The sequence below is a fragment of the Nyctereutes procyonoides genome, unplaced genomic scaffold (genome assembly GCF_905146905.1).
Source record: "Nyctereutes procyonoides isolate TBG_1078 unplaced genomic scaffold, NYPRO_anot_genome, whole genome shotgun sequence".
Lineage (NCBI taxonomy): Eukaryota > Metazoa > Chordata > Mammalia > Carnivora > Canidae > Nyctereutes > Nyctereutes procyonoides.
The window spans coordinates 120,153,839-120,167,056 of record NW_026575125.1 but is presented as its reverse complement, the minus strand read 5'-3'; the positions used below and the strand labels follow the sequence as shown (position 1 = coordinate 120,167,056).

The 13,218-nt window shown below is 45.5% G+C and overlaps 2 protein-coding genes across 4 annotated transcripts; both read left to right on the top strand.

Moving 5' to 3' along the window:
* Positions 1-50: 50 nt before the first annotated feature.
* On the top strand, positions 51-9,663 carry CMC4 (C-X9-C motif containing 4). Of its 3 annotated transcripts, none has more exons than XM_055339036.1 (3): positions 51-188; positions 7,244-7,311; positions 9,269-9,663. In XM_055339036.1, the coding sequence occupies exons 2-3, from the start codon at positions 7,254-7,256 to the stop codon at positions 9,415-9,417; spliced, it is 207 nt and encodes a 68-aa protein (XP_055195011.1). In that variant the 5' UTR covers positions 51-188; positions 7,244-7,253; the 3' UTR covers positions 9,418-9,663. The 3 variants fall into 3 exon arrangements, with proteins under 3 accessions (XP_055195011.1, XP_055195013.1, XP_055195012.1); XM_055339038.1 differs by lacking the exon at positions 51-188 and adding an exon at positions 6,082-6,211; XM_055339037.1 differs by lacking the exon at positions 51-188 and adding an exon at positions 6,182-6,312.
* On the top strand, positions 59-5,987 carry MTCP1 (mature T cell proliferation 1). Its single transcript, XM_055339035.1, has 5 exons — positions 59-188; positions 5,178-5,329; positions 5,454-5,624; positions 5,706-5,757; positions 5,848-5,987. The coding sequence occupies exons 2-4, from the start codon at positions 5,225-5,227 to the stop codon at positions 5,751-5,753; spliced, it is 324 nt and encodes a 107-aa protein (XP_055195010.1). The 5' UTR covers positions 59-188; positions 5,178-5,224; the 3' UTR covers positions 5,754-5,757; positions 5,848-5,987.
* Positions 9,664-13,218: the final 3,555 nt, after the last annotated feature.

Below are 13,218 nucleotides of genomic sequence, written 5' to 3'. Positions count from 1 at the left end.
TCGTACAAGTCTCCCCGGAGCACTTCCGGGTGCCGGCCCTCGCCTCGCAACTTCGGTCCGGGTGACCTCGGGCTCGTTGCACGCTCACGTCCCGATCGTGGCTGGAGTGGCCCAGGGCGGGGGACCTGGAAGTTTGAGCCTCGCTGCTCCTGAGGCGGATTAATTAGCCCAAGAAACACTATATTCATGTGAGTAACCTCTTCCAGAAACAGTGCTATACTGTATCGGAAAAAGTGTCACTCTCGAGCGCGGCCGCTGCGGTGTGCCACAGAGGCGTGCACGCACTCGCGTGTCCCGCACGCAGCACGGGAGCGGGGGACAGCAGGCAGGCGCCGAGGGCTGCGGGGACCGCGGCCGGCGCCCACGGTGCACGGCGCCCGGCTCTCCTGGCCTGGATGCGCTCAGACGCCGGGGAAGTCGGTGCAAAAGCAGCTTCGTTCTCAGGGATGTCAAACGTGCCACGGGTTGCAGTTCAGATCTTGCAACTCCCTAGGGCTAGCAAAGACACGTGCATGGTAGGCAGCGTGCGAAACCCAGGACAGGTACGTGCCGTGCCGCCCGCACAGCCCATCGGGACTCGCGTCGCGGGGCTCTGGCTTCTAGTCCCACCAGGCAGTACTGGAAAGGGAACGTTCCCAGGGGGCTACGTGAACAGGTGTTGATGCTTTGCTCTTTTCTCCCAACTCAGTCCCAGTCCAAGCCCCCCCCCCCATAGGCCGGCATCCACTGAAATTATCTATGACGCTGTGCCAGCAACTTGCATTTGCCCCTAATGCTTAAGGATCACATAGCACCTCTTTCCATGACTCCTTTTGATGAGGGTGAAAACGGGGCAAAACCTCCACTATGCACTTACATTGGACAATCGAAATTCCCTCTTAACTTTCCATTTGACCTCGTACTTGACATCTAGTTACTGGCCATGGCTAGCACACCATGCCTTAAGGTGACAACAGTGGCTACGCAACTCTTAGTTTAGCAATGGGATACTCTGACTTTATAAACTGCCTTTACGCACCTGCTATATAAGTCAATCTCAAATGTCACGACATTCTCTGACTCCCTTATACTGCTCACAGCCAAATTGTATGGTTCTAAAGGGTTAACTGGGCTACACAGAAAGACTATTGAAATTTATGACTTCCTCTGCGCTAGTCCCTCAACCAAGCATTTATATGCCTTTATGTGTAAAGTGTCACACTTGTAATCAGAGTCTAGAACCTCATGCCTGTGTTGTGGATTCATGCAACTGACCTAACTTCTCTGTTCCTTGCTTCTCTCATCCTTAAGTGGGATCTATAAGACTCTCCATCTAATCAGGTGATTGTAAATATTAAAGGACTCAATATAAGTATATGAGTGCGAAACAAGTGGTGCCCATTATGGTCAATATGTTCTTATGCCTCATTTTACACCTCAGAAAACTACTGTAGAGATGTTCACTTGTCCCAAACCACAAACCTAGTAACTGCCAGACTCTGGATTGATACCCTGACAAGGCCGACTCCAGGGCATGTGTTCTTAGTGATTTCATCCATTGTAATTACATCAGTTTATTGCTTCGATTCAAGGAAAATAAGTGTGCTCAACTGATAACTGTTTAAGAATTGTTCAAACACCTGGAAATTGTAGTTCATTATGATTTTCTTAAGGAACCCTTTCTATGTTGCATGTCATCCATTTAAAACATGATTTATGATGGCCTTTACTAGCAAATACTTTATCTATGCCAGTATGATCTTGACCCAACACATCGACGTGACCCCCCCCCACCATGAGGACAATGTGATTTACAGTCTTCATGAATGATGAAGCCATATAAGCACTTTTTGAATCCACTTAATTCAAAGACAGTAGTACTCCTTAGAGTTGAGTGGAACAGGTTCATGTTGTGTATTATATTGCATGTTGTACCTCAGTTGATCTTGGAAATTTAAGACATTCATCAAAGTGCAAGGGGTTGTGAATTTTGTGAACAAGTTTCATGTGCAGAAAATTGTTCTCCAGTCAAATGATTTTGGGAAATGTCAAACAAAATAAACTTTCTTCACTGTGTTACTTGCCAGAGCTTTACTACACTAATAAGAGCTTTATGACTGAAAGATTCCCAAACTTATTTGACCAAGGAAAATGTTAGGGGCAAGTGTTCCAAGGATCACATTTTAGGGAAACAGTTCACGATTCATACAACCTGAGATTTGATGATCCTTCATCTGAATCTTTCTCACTCAGCCTTTGCTGTTCTCTTGTAGCGAGATTGTTGGTACATCCTCATATGTCAGCTTCTTGGTGAGTGGTAGCCGAACTTCAGGGTCAAGTGCTGGGGTTTGTTCCCAGGCTCATCTTACTGATGCCCAGCATGTTGGCCTTTAGGTCACAGCAGCTCATCACACTGCCTTTCTTCTGAGAATATTTCCTAGTGACTCATAGGTCCCTTTGTAGTAATTCATAGTAACTCAGACTATCATCTCCAATTTATTTGCCCTCTATACCACTGGAATCATTTCCTTTTAATGTCAAGGTAACCAGTACAATTTTGCTTCTCTTTCAAAACATTTACTTTTTAAAAAGATTTTTTAAAGATTTTATTTTATTTATTCATGACAGACACAGAGAGAGGCAAAGACCCAGGCAGAGGGAGAAGCAGGCTCCACGCAGTGAACCTGACATGGGACTCCATCCCGGGTCTCCAGGATCATACCCCAGGCCAAAGGTGGCGCCAAACCACTGGGCCATCGAGGCTGCCCTTAAGAAAGATTTTTATGGATTGATTTGAGAGAGAAAGAGTACAAGTAGGCAGGCAGAGAGGGACAGAGGCAGAGGGAGAAGCCCCGATCTGGGGCTCCATCCCAGGACCCGGGGATCATGACCTGACCCAAATGCAGACGCTTAACAAACTGAGCCACCCAGTCGCCCCCAAAACACCTTTGAATGTCAATATCTTAGTTGTCTATCTATGAATGGACCTGTCTGTGAACGTGACATGGTACTGAAACTCTTAACCCTTGGTTTCTGTTTTTTTTTTTAATGGCCATACTTATTTCTTTTGTGCTCGACGTCCAGACTTTAATATGTTTTATCTTGACATTGATATTTGCTTGGTTTTTCTTTGTATCTCTCCTTTCCAAAGCCCTGCGGAAAAGGAGATGCAGAACGGTTGTTATCTGCTAAATGGAAAGAAATGGCCTTGAAAAATATATAGTTATATGATATCCCTAAGGAATCAATCTCAACCCATGTATAGGTGGTCTTTAGCTGTTTCCACTGTCAGTAAACATCCACTCACAGGAACACTGACTAGTATTGAGACTTAGGGTGCCCAGGACTGTATCATTCCTGTTATCGAAGAGCTTATAATACAGTATTTGGGGAGGCACACAAGGCTTGTGAAATAAGCAGAGCAAATCTGAAAGGCAATTCGTAGAGGCCAAAATATGAGCTTACGCTCAGACATAAATGCTGCAGTGGTCCCAGGAGGCAGGAAGTGTTCATCGAGAAGGCAGGCACCCGTATTGTGCCGTAATGGTTCTGAGATAGACAGAATGGCCTGGGGAGGCATTTGAGGCAAGTAGAAAGCAAGAGCAAGGATTTGGAACCAGAAATGAGCCTAGTATTTAGGACAAATACGGTGGCAGTGATGCTTGCTGGAATTGGTGGCAGATAGGACGTAGCAAGTAAAGGAGGGGAAAAAGTCCAAGATCACTTGTAAGTTTTGAGTCTGCAGGATCAGGAGAGGTGCTCTTGCCACTGAGAGAAACTGGGATTTGGTGCAGGAGAAGGGGTTCCTTCCTGGCTAGGTGAGTTTGAAATAAGAGAACCCTGTAAGATGGAAGCTTAAGATGGGCTCAGAGTCCACTGCATTCGAAGTACAATGGGTGAAGCAACTATGATGCTCTTACATCATCCACTGAAATCAGACCATTTCTTAAGTCTATAAAAGATGCCTTCTACTTTCAGCGAAGGCGAACTCACAGTGTCAAGGGGGGGGAATCAGACTCAGATTATTGTCCTTGAAAAGAGGGCATCTCCTGTGCTCTTGACAATCTCAATTTAGTGGTATAACAATGTCCCGAGATGGGGTACAGTTCCTCTCCTACCGAGAGGCCACCTGATGAGAATAGGATGCCTTTGTTTTGTGGGGCAAATGCCCCAATGCTGTATGTGCCCTGGCAAAGGTAGAAATGCAGTGAAACCATGCCGTGATGCTGGGGGCCAGGTACAAGCAACACACTCCTCCACAAGGCAAGGCAGGTCGAGTGCTGCTGAGGCCCTGAAATGAGATCCCGAGCTAGGCAGAGAAGCCTCACGGGGTTAGAGCCGAGTTCTGGAAGGAGTTTGCCCAGGAGGCTTGCTTCCTTCCCGCCTCTCCAATGGCAGAGGGCTTTTTCTGGCTTTCTGACTTGGGAAATCAGGATTTAAATGCATACACACCTCTGTGGGAAAACGGGCTCCTGAGACATCCTGAGGCGTTATTGACATGAAACCAGGACCTAGATGGATAAGGATCACTTGCTCTCAGCTCCAAACCACCGTGACCCCCAAAGTCTTTTGGAGCTTCAAAATTCCATGAAGCTACCTTGAATATGTTCCTTAACACGAACAGCCCAAGTGCTATAAGTGACCTTTCTAAGTAAACTGCTAAATAGGCCGCTTGTCCTTGGGACTTTTAATTCGGAAAGCGCTGCATAGGATTCAGCCTTCACGAGCCTTTACAATGGGACTGCTTGGAAGGGGCTTTCGCCTGGGGAATCTGGCTCACGTGTCCTTTGTTACACTGCTTTCCTGCCCAAATACGTGCCCTCAGGCACACTCCTGAGCGTCCTCTGGTGCTAACTACCCTTTGTCCGATGCTGCTTTGTGAATGCAAAGACTGTGACCCCCCCCCCCCAGCTTCCCGAGGTGCTAGGCCTGCAGGTCCACAGAACTTCCCGCTGTGCTGAGGAGCTGAGCGCTTCACAGTCAACCGTTAGCTTGACCTAAGCCTCTGCCGAGTGTCGCTTCAGGGTCTTGCGGGGAGCTTCAGATGGCCCTGGCTCTATTTAGGCCGCGCAAGTGGACGGATGCGATACGAGTTTTGGTTCTGGTTGGTGATTGCTAGTACCAGGTCACCTTGCTCAATGGATGAGTTCATTCAAACCCAAAAAGTCACACCTGTGTCCTGTGCGCGGGTGCTGCAGGCTTAGGTGGAGAAAAGCAGGGCTAGAATTGGAACCCAAAGCCCAGGATGGCAGGAGAGGATGTGGGGGCTCCACCCGACCGCCTCTGGGTTCACCAAGAGGGTATCTACCGCGACGAATACCAGCGCACGTGGGTGGCCGTCGTGGAAGAGGTAACTGTTTACATTTGGCTTCTCTTTTGTATTTTATTGATTTTGCTTTCAAGCAACTTGGTTTCTAACCAGTCTCAAAAGCCTGAAATCTCTGCTTTTATTTTTGATCATTTTTTTCCATCAGGAGACGAGTTTCCTAAGGGCACGAGTCCAGCAAGTTCAGGTTCCCTTAGGTGACGCAGCTAGGCCAAGTCACCTTCTTACCTCCCAGCTACCTCTCATGTGGCAACTCTACCCTGAGGAGCGCTACATGGATAACAACTCTCGCTTGTGGCAGATCCAGCATCACTTAATGGTACCCGTGTTGCTTAATCATTTTCCATTGTATCGGGGATCTTACAACAGAGTACTCTATAAACTTTTCTTTTTCTGACAGGTCAGGGGAGTACAGGAGCTGTTGCTTAAGCTTTTGCCTGATGATTAGCCTGGTATGTATTTCTATTTCTCCCCTGTTCTCCTGTCTTCTTTTGTTTGCCCTATTCGGTTGTGGTGATTTTGATGATCTATTTTTTTTCCAGGTGCTGGGATTCTAGGAAGATATGCTCCTCTGTTCTGTTCAGTATATGGCAATCACTTCATCCACCACTGCAGTGCACCCACCTGTGGGCCTGGGGGGAGGAAGTGGGTTGAAAAACTGCTCAAGAACACAGAAGCTTAGGAAGGGCCATGAAGAACAGCACGAGTGGAACTGCAGAGAGAGGGTCACGCAGGCAGAAAGCAAGTCAACAAAAGCACTTAGTCAGGATACGTAACTTGAAATTGACTCCTTTGGAAATTGCCATAGAACCTTTAATGGACATCATCAGCTGGAACTGGGATCTGATGAATCCCACAAAAGTCAGCACCTGCTACAGAACAGATGCCCTGATCACCAAGGACTTGGTACTGATTTAGAGAGAAGAGAGCAGCTCCTAGCAGCATCAACATCTATTTGTCGCTTATTTGCCCTGCAGCAATTCACCTGCCTTTCCTTCTCCCATCCTGTAAATATCCTAGGTTTTGCTCCAGTGTTTCCCCTCCCAGTACTGACCTAACTTGGATCTACTGAGAACTTAGGGGGCTCTGAAAAAAAAAGAGGAGGTTATTTGAATGAATGAAATTAGCTACAAAGGCTCCTGGGCCTTTTTCCTTTCTGAAATTGTGCCTTCAAGTTATTAGAGGTTGCTGATCAAGATCATGGGCACTTAAATTCATTCTCTGGTTACAGATTATTTTTAAAAAGATGGTTTCTGTAAGAGCTCTGAAAATTATTGTAGCTGCTTAACTAGCACCTTTCTCAGGAAGTAATAATAGCACCAAATATTGCTGATTCCTAGGAAAGCATTTACTACCTGATAAATGATTTTCTGAGTTAAAGTAGTCCTGTTTATGTACATTAAAAGTAAGGTCTTTTTTTTTTTTTAAGATCTTGGGAATCATAGATACCACATATGGAATCCTTACTGCCTTCCTTCTGGGCACTAGACTGTGCACTTTATATACTTTATCACACTTAATCCTTCCATTAATGGTTTGAGGTAGGTAGGAATGGTCTCCATTTTACACAAGAATTAGAAGGAAAAAGGCTCAAGGAGTTTAATCATTTACCAGGGGTGGTTCTGTGAACGATCTGAGCGGTGGGTGAGGCCTACTGGGCTGTGGCATCGCTCCTCTAGCCCACAGTTGGTTTACCATATTCAAGATGAGTTAATTAAATTCAAGGTTTTATTTTCATGTAAAGCTATTTATGTCTTCCAAATTAAATGAAATGGATATTATAAAAATACAATTGATTCATCCTGTGAATGGGAAGAGTATTTTTTAGTGCAATTGTTTTCTAGCGTACCTGGTTGTCTCAGAAGAAAATCCCATCTAAAGGGGCTTTAAAGTCTTTATGGATAAAAGACAAAGTAAAAATCATTTTTCTTATTTTAGTTTTCTGGATATGCCGCAGAAGGATCCGTGCCAGAAACAAGCCTGTGAAATACAGAAATGTTTACAAGGTAGTATGTTAAATGCTTTTTTTAAAATATTTTTCCACTCTGTGAACTTACAAGAGACCAGTTTTTCGTTTTATTGGCAAATGCTAGGAACTCCTCTCAAATGCAATACTTCTGTAATTATTCTGAAGATTTTTTTCTCATTGTTTCAAATCAGAGATGCAGAAAATAAAAAGTGATGTCATCCAACTTTCATGTTTGCCATCCTGGTTGTACATTAGAACTACCTGAAGAGCTTTAAAAACTTGCCTAGGACAATTAAATCAGATTTCCTGAGGAGGGGTTCTGGGCAGGAATCAGTGTAGAAAGCTAAGCAGGTAATTTTAATGTACAGCCAGAGTTGAGAATTACTAAGCTGAGCAAAGTCCTTTTTTAAAAAGACTAGTTTTAAATGGGTTGGTTATACTTCACTTTTTAAAAGCAATCAGGTTACAAGTGGGGGGTTGAAAATGCAGTTGGAATTCAGGCTGCCAAAGTTAGCAACTCTTAAAGGCGAAAGCATACTTCAGCTAAAGCATATTTGATGTGATCTGTCCACCTGGTTTCTTTCCCCCAATTTGGTTTTAAGTTGGCCAATAAGTTTGACCAAATGCTAGAAGATTTTTTTTTAATCAGTGAATGATTATTGGCAGAAGATAGAATAAAGCCATATGGCTTTCTTAATTTCAAAACTGACGTTTTTGGTGACTTCCCCTTATTGATGTAGGACATGGAGATGGATGCCCATGAAAATATGGAAGGGTCTGAAGGACAAATGTTAAGAATTTACCCAAAGATTCACCAGTAAAGAAAACCCTTGTTTGTATATTGCCTTTGACTTTTAACCTTCATTCTCAGACATTTCATTTTATGATGTAAGCAAAGAGATTTTTCAGAAAAATCTCTCAATCTAAAATGCTGATGTACAATGACAGTAATGCTACTTTCTTCATCCTTTCCTCCTTCCAAATTTCAGAAAAAGGGAAATATTTTTCACAATGTCTTCTCATCAATAAATTCTTATTTGCATTAGCAACACATGGCTAAGGGAGAACAAGGATCAAGTTAGAGACACTCCCTGGCTACAGCGTGGGAGGAGTAAGGACTGGAAGGATTAAGAGTTAGCATTAAGCACAGCCATAAGGGTTTTAAACCGATTAGATCCTTTAACCCTTTCATCCATGAGGCAGATGCTACCATGACCCCCATTTTATAGATGGAGAAATTGATCTAGAAGTTCAATAACTTGTCCAGAGTTGCAGAACAGCAAGGATTGGAGCCCCTTTGGTTTGGCTCCACTCTTGGACTCAGGCAGTCTGCTATATTCTTTGTAGTCAGAATTGGGTTATTTTAATCCTAGACTGAGTCCAGTGTGCCCCACATTAGCACTAGGGGGCTCAAATCAACTGCAGCTGACCTCAGACCTTTAGGTCAAGTTCCCCCGACCTAAGGTCTCTGTACGATAAGGGTCTACAAATAATTTCTGTAGATGGCAGGTAGGAAAGATTTTAGGCTTTGGAGGCCAGCAGCTCTTTGTTGAGTAGCATGTGGGGGAGGAGGTGGGGGTGTGGGGGTGTGTTTACAACCTTGGAAAAATGGAAGAACCACTCTTAGCCCACAGCTGTAAGAAAGACTAGGACTCGACCCGAGGCGGCAGTTTGCGAGAACGTCTGTTGCAGGGACTTGGTAGGGAGCTCCCACAGCCAGGCTGTCCTACAAAAGGGCACCCAAGATCTTAACCTCAAAGAAAAGGACATTTAAATCTAAAAATATCTCTCAACCACTTTGCAAATCATGCTCCCCCCCCCATTAGCCTGTTGACTAGTCTGTACATCAGAAAGAATTGAGTGGGCTTGGGTACGTCCTCTTTCTTCCGAGTCTGTAGATAGAATAAGGTGAAAAGGAATGGGAAGGACTGATCTAAACTTTAAACTTCCCCGTGCCTTAGGTCCTGACTAGGGTCTGCCTGTGTGTTTTTCAGCCAACAACTACGTGGAATCTAAGTGTCAGGCTGTCATTCAAGAACTGCGTAAGTGCTGTGCTCGCTACCCTAAAGGAAGATCTCTCGTCTGTTCGGGATTTGAGAAAGAAGAGGAAGAAAAGCTGACACTGAAGCTGACATCAAAGTGAAGTTCTGCCGAGAAGTTAAATGCTGCTGCTGAGAAGTTAAATGCTGCACCATGTATCCACCAAGCAAGTTTTGTCTTCCTGACTCTTTCTTCAGGCCAGGTAGCAGCAAATAGCAAATAAATAAAAAAGGCAACTATAAAAGTCAATATGCCACCTATGCAGAACAGATAGAAATATAAATACATTAAATATGTAGAATGTAATAAAACCGAGCTGCTAAAATAAACCTGTTAAGTGAGAGAGAAATTTTGGTTTGGTGCTTGTGATATTGCGACTTTTAAGAGATACATATTTGGTCTTTTTTTAAATGTTTTCATATTGGAGTTCGATATTTGGTCTTTATCTCCTTTCCTGGTACAGAGCCCCTAAAACTCTTGGATCTCCTAAGTGGTAAGAGTGACAAAGGGGTCTTGTCACATTAATGAGGTTACTTCTGGAAAGCCCCTAGGTGACCTATGATTGGGGATTGGTTGCCAGGGGGCACCAACCATGTGATTACACGGTTAAAGCTTTCAGTCCCCACTCTCCCCACCTCTGCTGAAGGGACAGGGGCTGCAGATTCAGTCACCAGTGGCCAATGATTCGGTCAATCATGACTGTGTAATGAAGCCTCTATAAAAAACCAAAAGGACTGGGTTTGGACAGAAACTCTTCTCTGTGGGACCTTGCCCTCTATACCTTTTCAGGTGGCTGTTCATCTGTATCCCTTATAACAAGCTGGGAAATGTTGGGGCAAATGTTTCCCTGAGTTCTGTACTTACTGTAGCAAATTAATCAAACCCAGAGGATGTCATTGGGAACCTCAGATGTACAGCCAGGGACTCAGAAGGCCAGGTAACGATCTGGGCTTGGCAGTAGGTATCCAAACTTGGGGCGGTATTGTGGACTGATCCTTAAAGCTGTGGGATCTGACACTAATTCCACGTGCATATGGTCACAAGTGAATGAAGTTTGTAGGACATCTGGCCAGTGTCCACTGAGAATTGGAGAATTGTTTGCTGGTGTTGGAAAAAACACCTAAGAGGAGGACTAAATGCATTTTTTTTTAATTTTTTTATTTATGATAGTCACACAGTGAGAGAGAGAGAGGCAGAGACACAGGCAGAGGGAGAAGCAGGCTCCATGCACCGGGAGCCCGACGTGGGATTCGATCCCGGGTCTCCAGGATTGCGCCCTGGGCCAAAGGCAAGCGCCAAACCGCTGCGCCACCCAGGGATCCCTAAATGTATTTTTTTTTTTAAAAAAAAAAGATTGTACTTATTTATAAGAGCACGTGTGAGTGGGGAGAGGGGCAGAGGGGGACGGAGAGGGAGAGGGAATCTGAAGCAGACTCCGTGCTCAGTGCTGAGCCCAGGGCTGATGCACGGCTTGGAACCGAGACTCCGACATCCACCCAGGTGCCCCCTAAATGTATTTCTTATTACAGGTACAGGTGTTAATACGAATGCTCTTTAGCAGGAGTTTAGACTACTGGTACCATTCATGAAACTATTGATGTTTTGGGTGAAAAGACACGCCTCCAGTGCCATCACCAGGCACCCGTCACAGCCTCCGTGCTAAATTCAAGAGTTTCTCTAACCCAACCCCATACCTGTTGCATTTCTAGTAATTCATGGCAGCATTTCTTCCTCCCCTTACCTCCCCAGCATAGTGCGTGGCGAGAAGACAATATGTGTTCGATGACTGGTAGGAAAGGCCTGGAAATCAGTCGTATAATGTTGAACCCCTAATTAATCATGAGAAAACTGGGGGGGAAAGGCCTCACTGGAAGTCAGGCAGGCAGCAACAGAATCCTTAGGTGGGGTATCCACTCTACATCCTTATCAAGACGTCACAGTGGATCCTGAAGGAACCTGATGACAGTTGTCATGGACTTCACGTAGTGCTGGTGGAGCGACACTATCAAACAGGCCATCTGCTTTCCTCAAACAGGTGTTACAACCACCATCACTCCACCCTGCCCCCCGCCAAAGAAAAAGATGATTCTCTGAGCAAGAGCAGAAACACACTGTGACAGGCCCGCGGCTTCGTGCATTCAGGCTCCTGAAAGTCCACTCGGGCTCATGAACAACAGCCGTGTATTTCTCAGAATCCTGGAAGCTGGGAGTCCCAGATCAAGGTACCGGCAGAGTTGGTGTCTGGTGAGGGCCCGCTCCCCGGTCCCCATCCCAGTCATACGGCTCCACCTCTATGAACCAGTCATCTCCCCAAGGCCCTGCCTCCAACTGTCATCACCTTAGGTGTTGGGGTTTCCACCTAGGAATTTGGGGGAACACCACCATTCAGTCCACAGTAGGGGAGATCCAGCTAGGAAGAGCCTCCCTGGCCGCGAATGGACTGAGGCCGGGCTAGTCACACACCCCATTACTCGAGGCCAAGCGCTCTTGTAAACGGCGTTCCCCGAACTGTTTCTGGGAGCTGCTGTAAGGGGTGGGCGGAAGGCTTCTGGGGTTAGGGGAGTTTAGGGAATGCCACGTTAGACCTAAGTAAACGGGTCTCTCTCCCGTCCACTACGGTCGGTCGTGATCCCTTGAAAATGACTGCTGTACGCGGCGCCTGCCAGGGTGTGCCCACTTTGCACACAGCACCTCTCAGGGTGAACGTTCTCCAGGGAGGCTCGGAGAAACGCTGTCTTAAAGACGTTTCGTCCGCAAAGCAAGGAAACCGTGCTACGTTCTCATGAAATCATTTACGGAACTCGTGTTAATAGCGAAACGATTTAATAAAACATTTGACAACTGTTTACACCGTACACAAATGCAAAGAACATTTAACATGATCGATTGACAGCAGGGCTATAGGATTCACTTTAGGAATCAGTATATGATCAAATACGTTGTTTTCCTGTACTTCACTACAGTCATTTTTATTGAGTTAACTACTCAAGGTTCAGATTTTAAATCTTTTTCCCTAGGGTGTACTACTTTACCTAGGACTTTTATCTTTTTTAAAGATTTTATTTATTTATTTATTTATTCATGAGAGACACAGAGAGACACAGGCAGAGGGAGAAGCAGGCTCCATGCAGGGAGCCCGACGAGGGACTCGATCCCAGGACCACACCCTGGGCTGAAGGCGGCGCTAAATCACTGAGCCACCCGGGCCGCCCTAACTAGGACTTTTAAGGCTTCATATTAAATCGTTCCTTCCTATTTTTTTTTAAATCAAGATTTTTATTTTTAATTTTGTTAAAGATTTTTATTTATTTACTCATGAGAATACACAGAGAGGAAGGAGAGAGAGGCAGAGGGAGAAGCAGGCTCCTTGCAAGGAGCCCGATGTGGGACTTGATCCCGGGTCTCCAGGATCACACCCTGGGCCGAAGGCAGTGCTAAACCGCTGAGCCACAGGGCTGCCCCCTTCCCACCTTTAAACTCAGTCGTGCCTTGGCCGACGTTAGCATCTAGGGCCCACACTAATTCAAACCTGATTCTTCCCAGGTGTTATAACACCCAGAAAAATAACAGTCATCAGAGAAGCTCAACAGTCTTCCCGTGTTTCTTATGTGTTAGGGAGCAGGGAGGACCTGGGAAGGGGAGAGCTGTAGCTCCTTCATTTTTAGCGACCAAAAAAATGTGTAAGTGGGCTAGTAGTGCCAAGTTTAATCACTTGGTTAATTAGTGACTGAAAGACTTCAGGGAGGGTGATACGTTGGCCATGCCTCTCTCTTCACCCCAAAACTTCAGCAGCCATGGAGGACAAAAGCTCCTGATCCGCCGTTATGCTAGTGTCACGACTCCCCGGATTCCAGTTCCCACAACTGCTAGTGTCCAATGAAGTGTACGATCACACTTGGGCCTG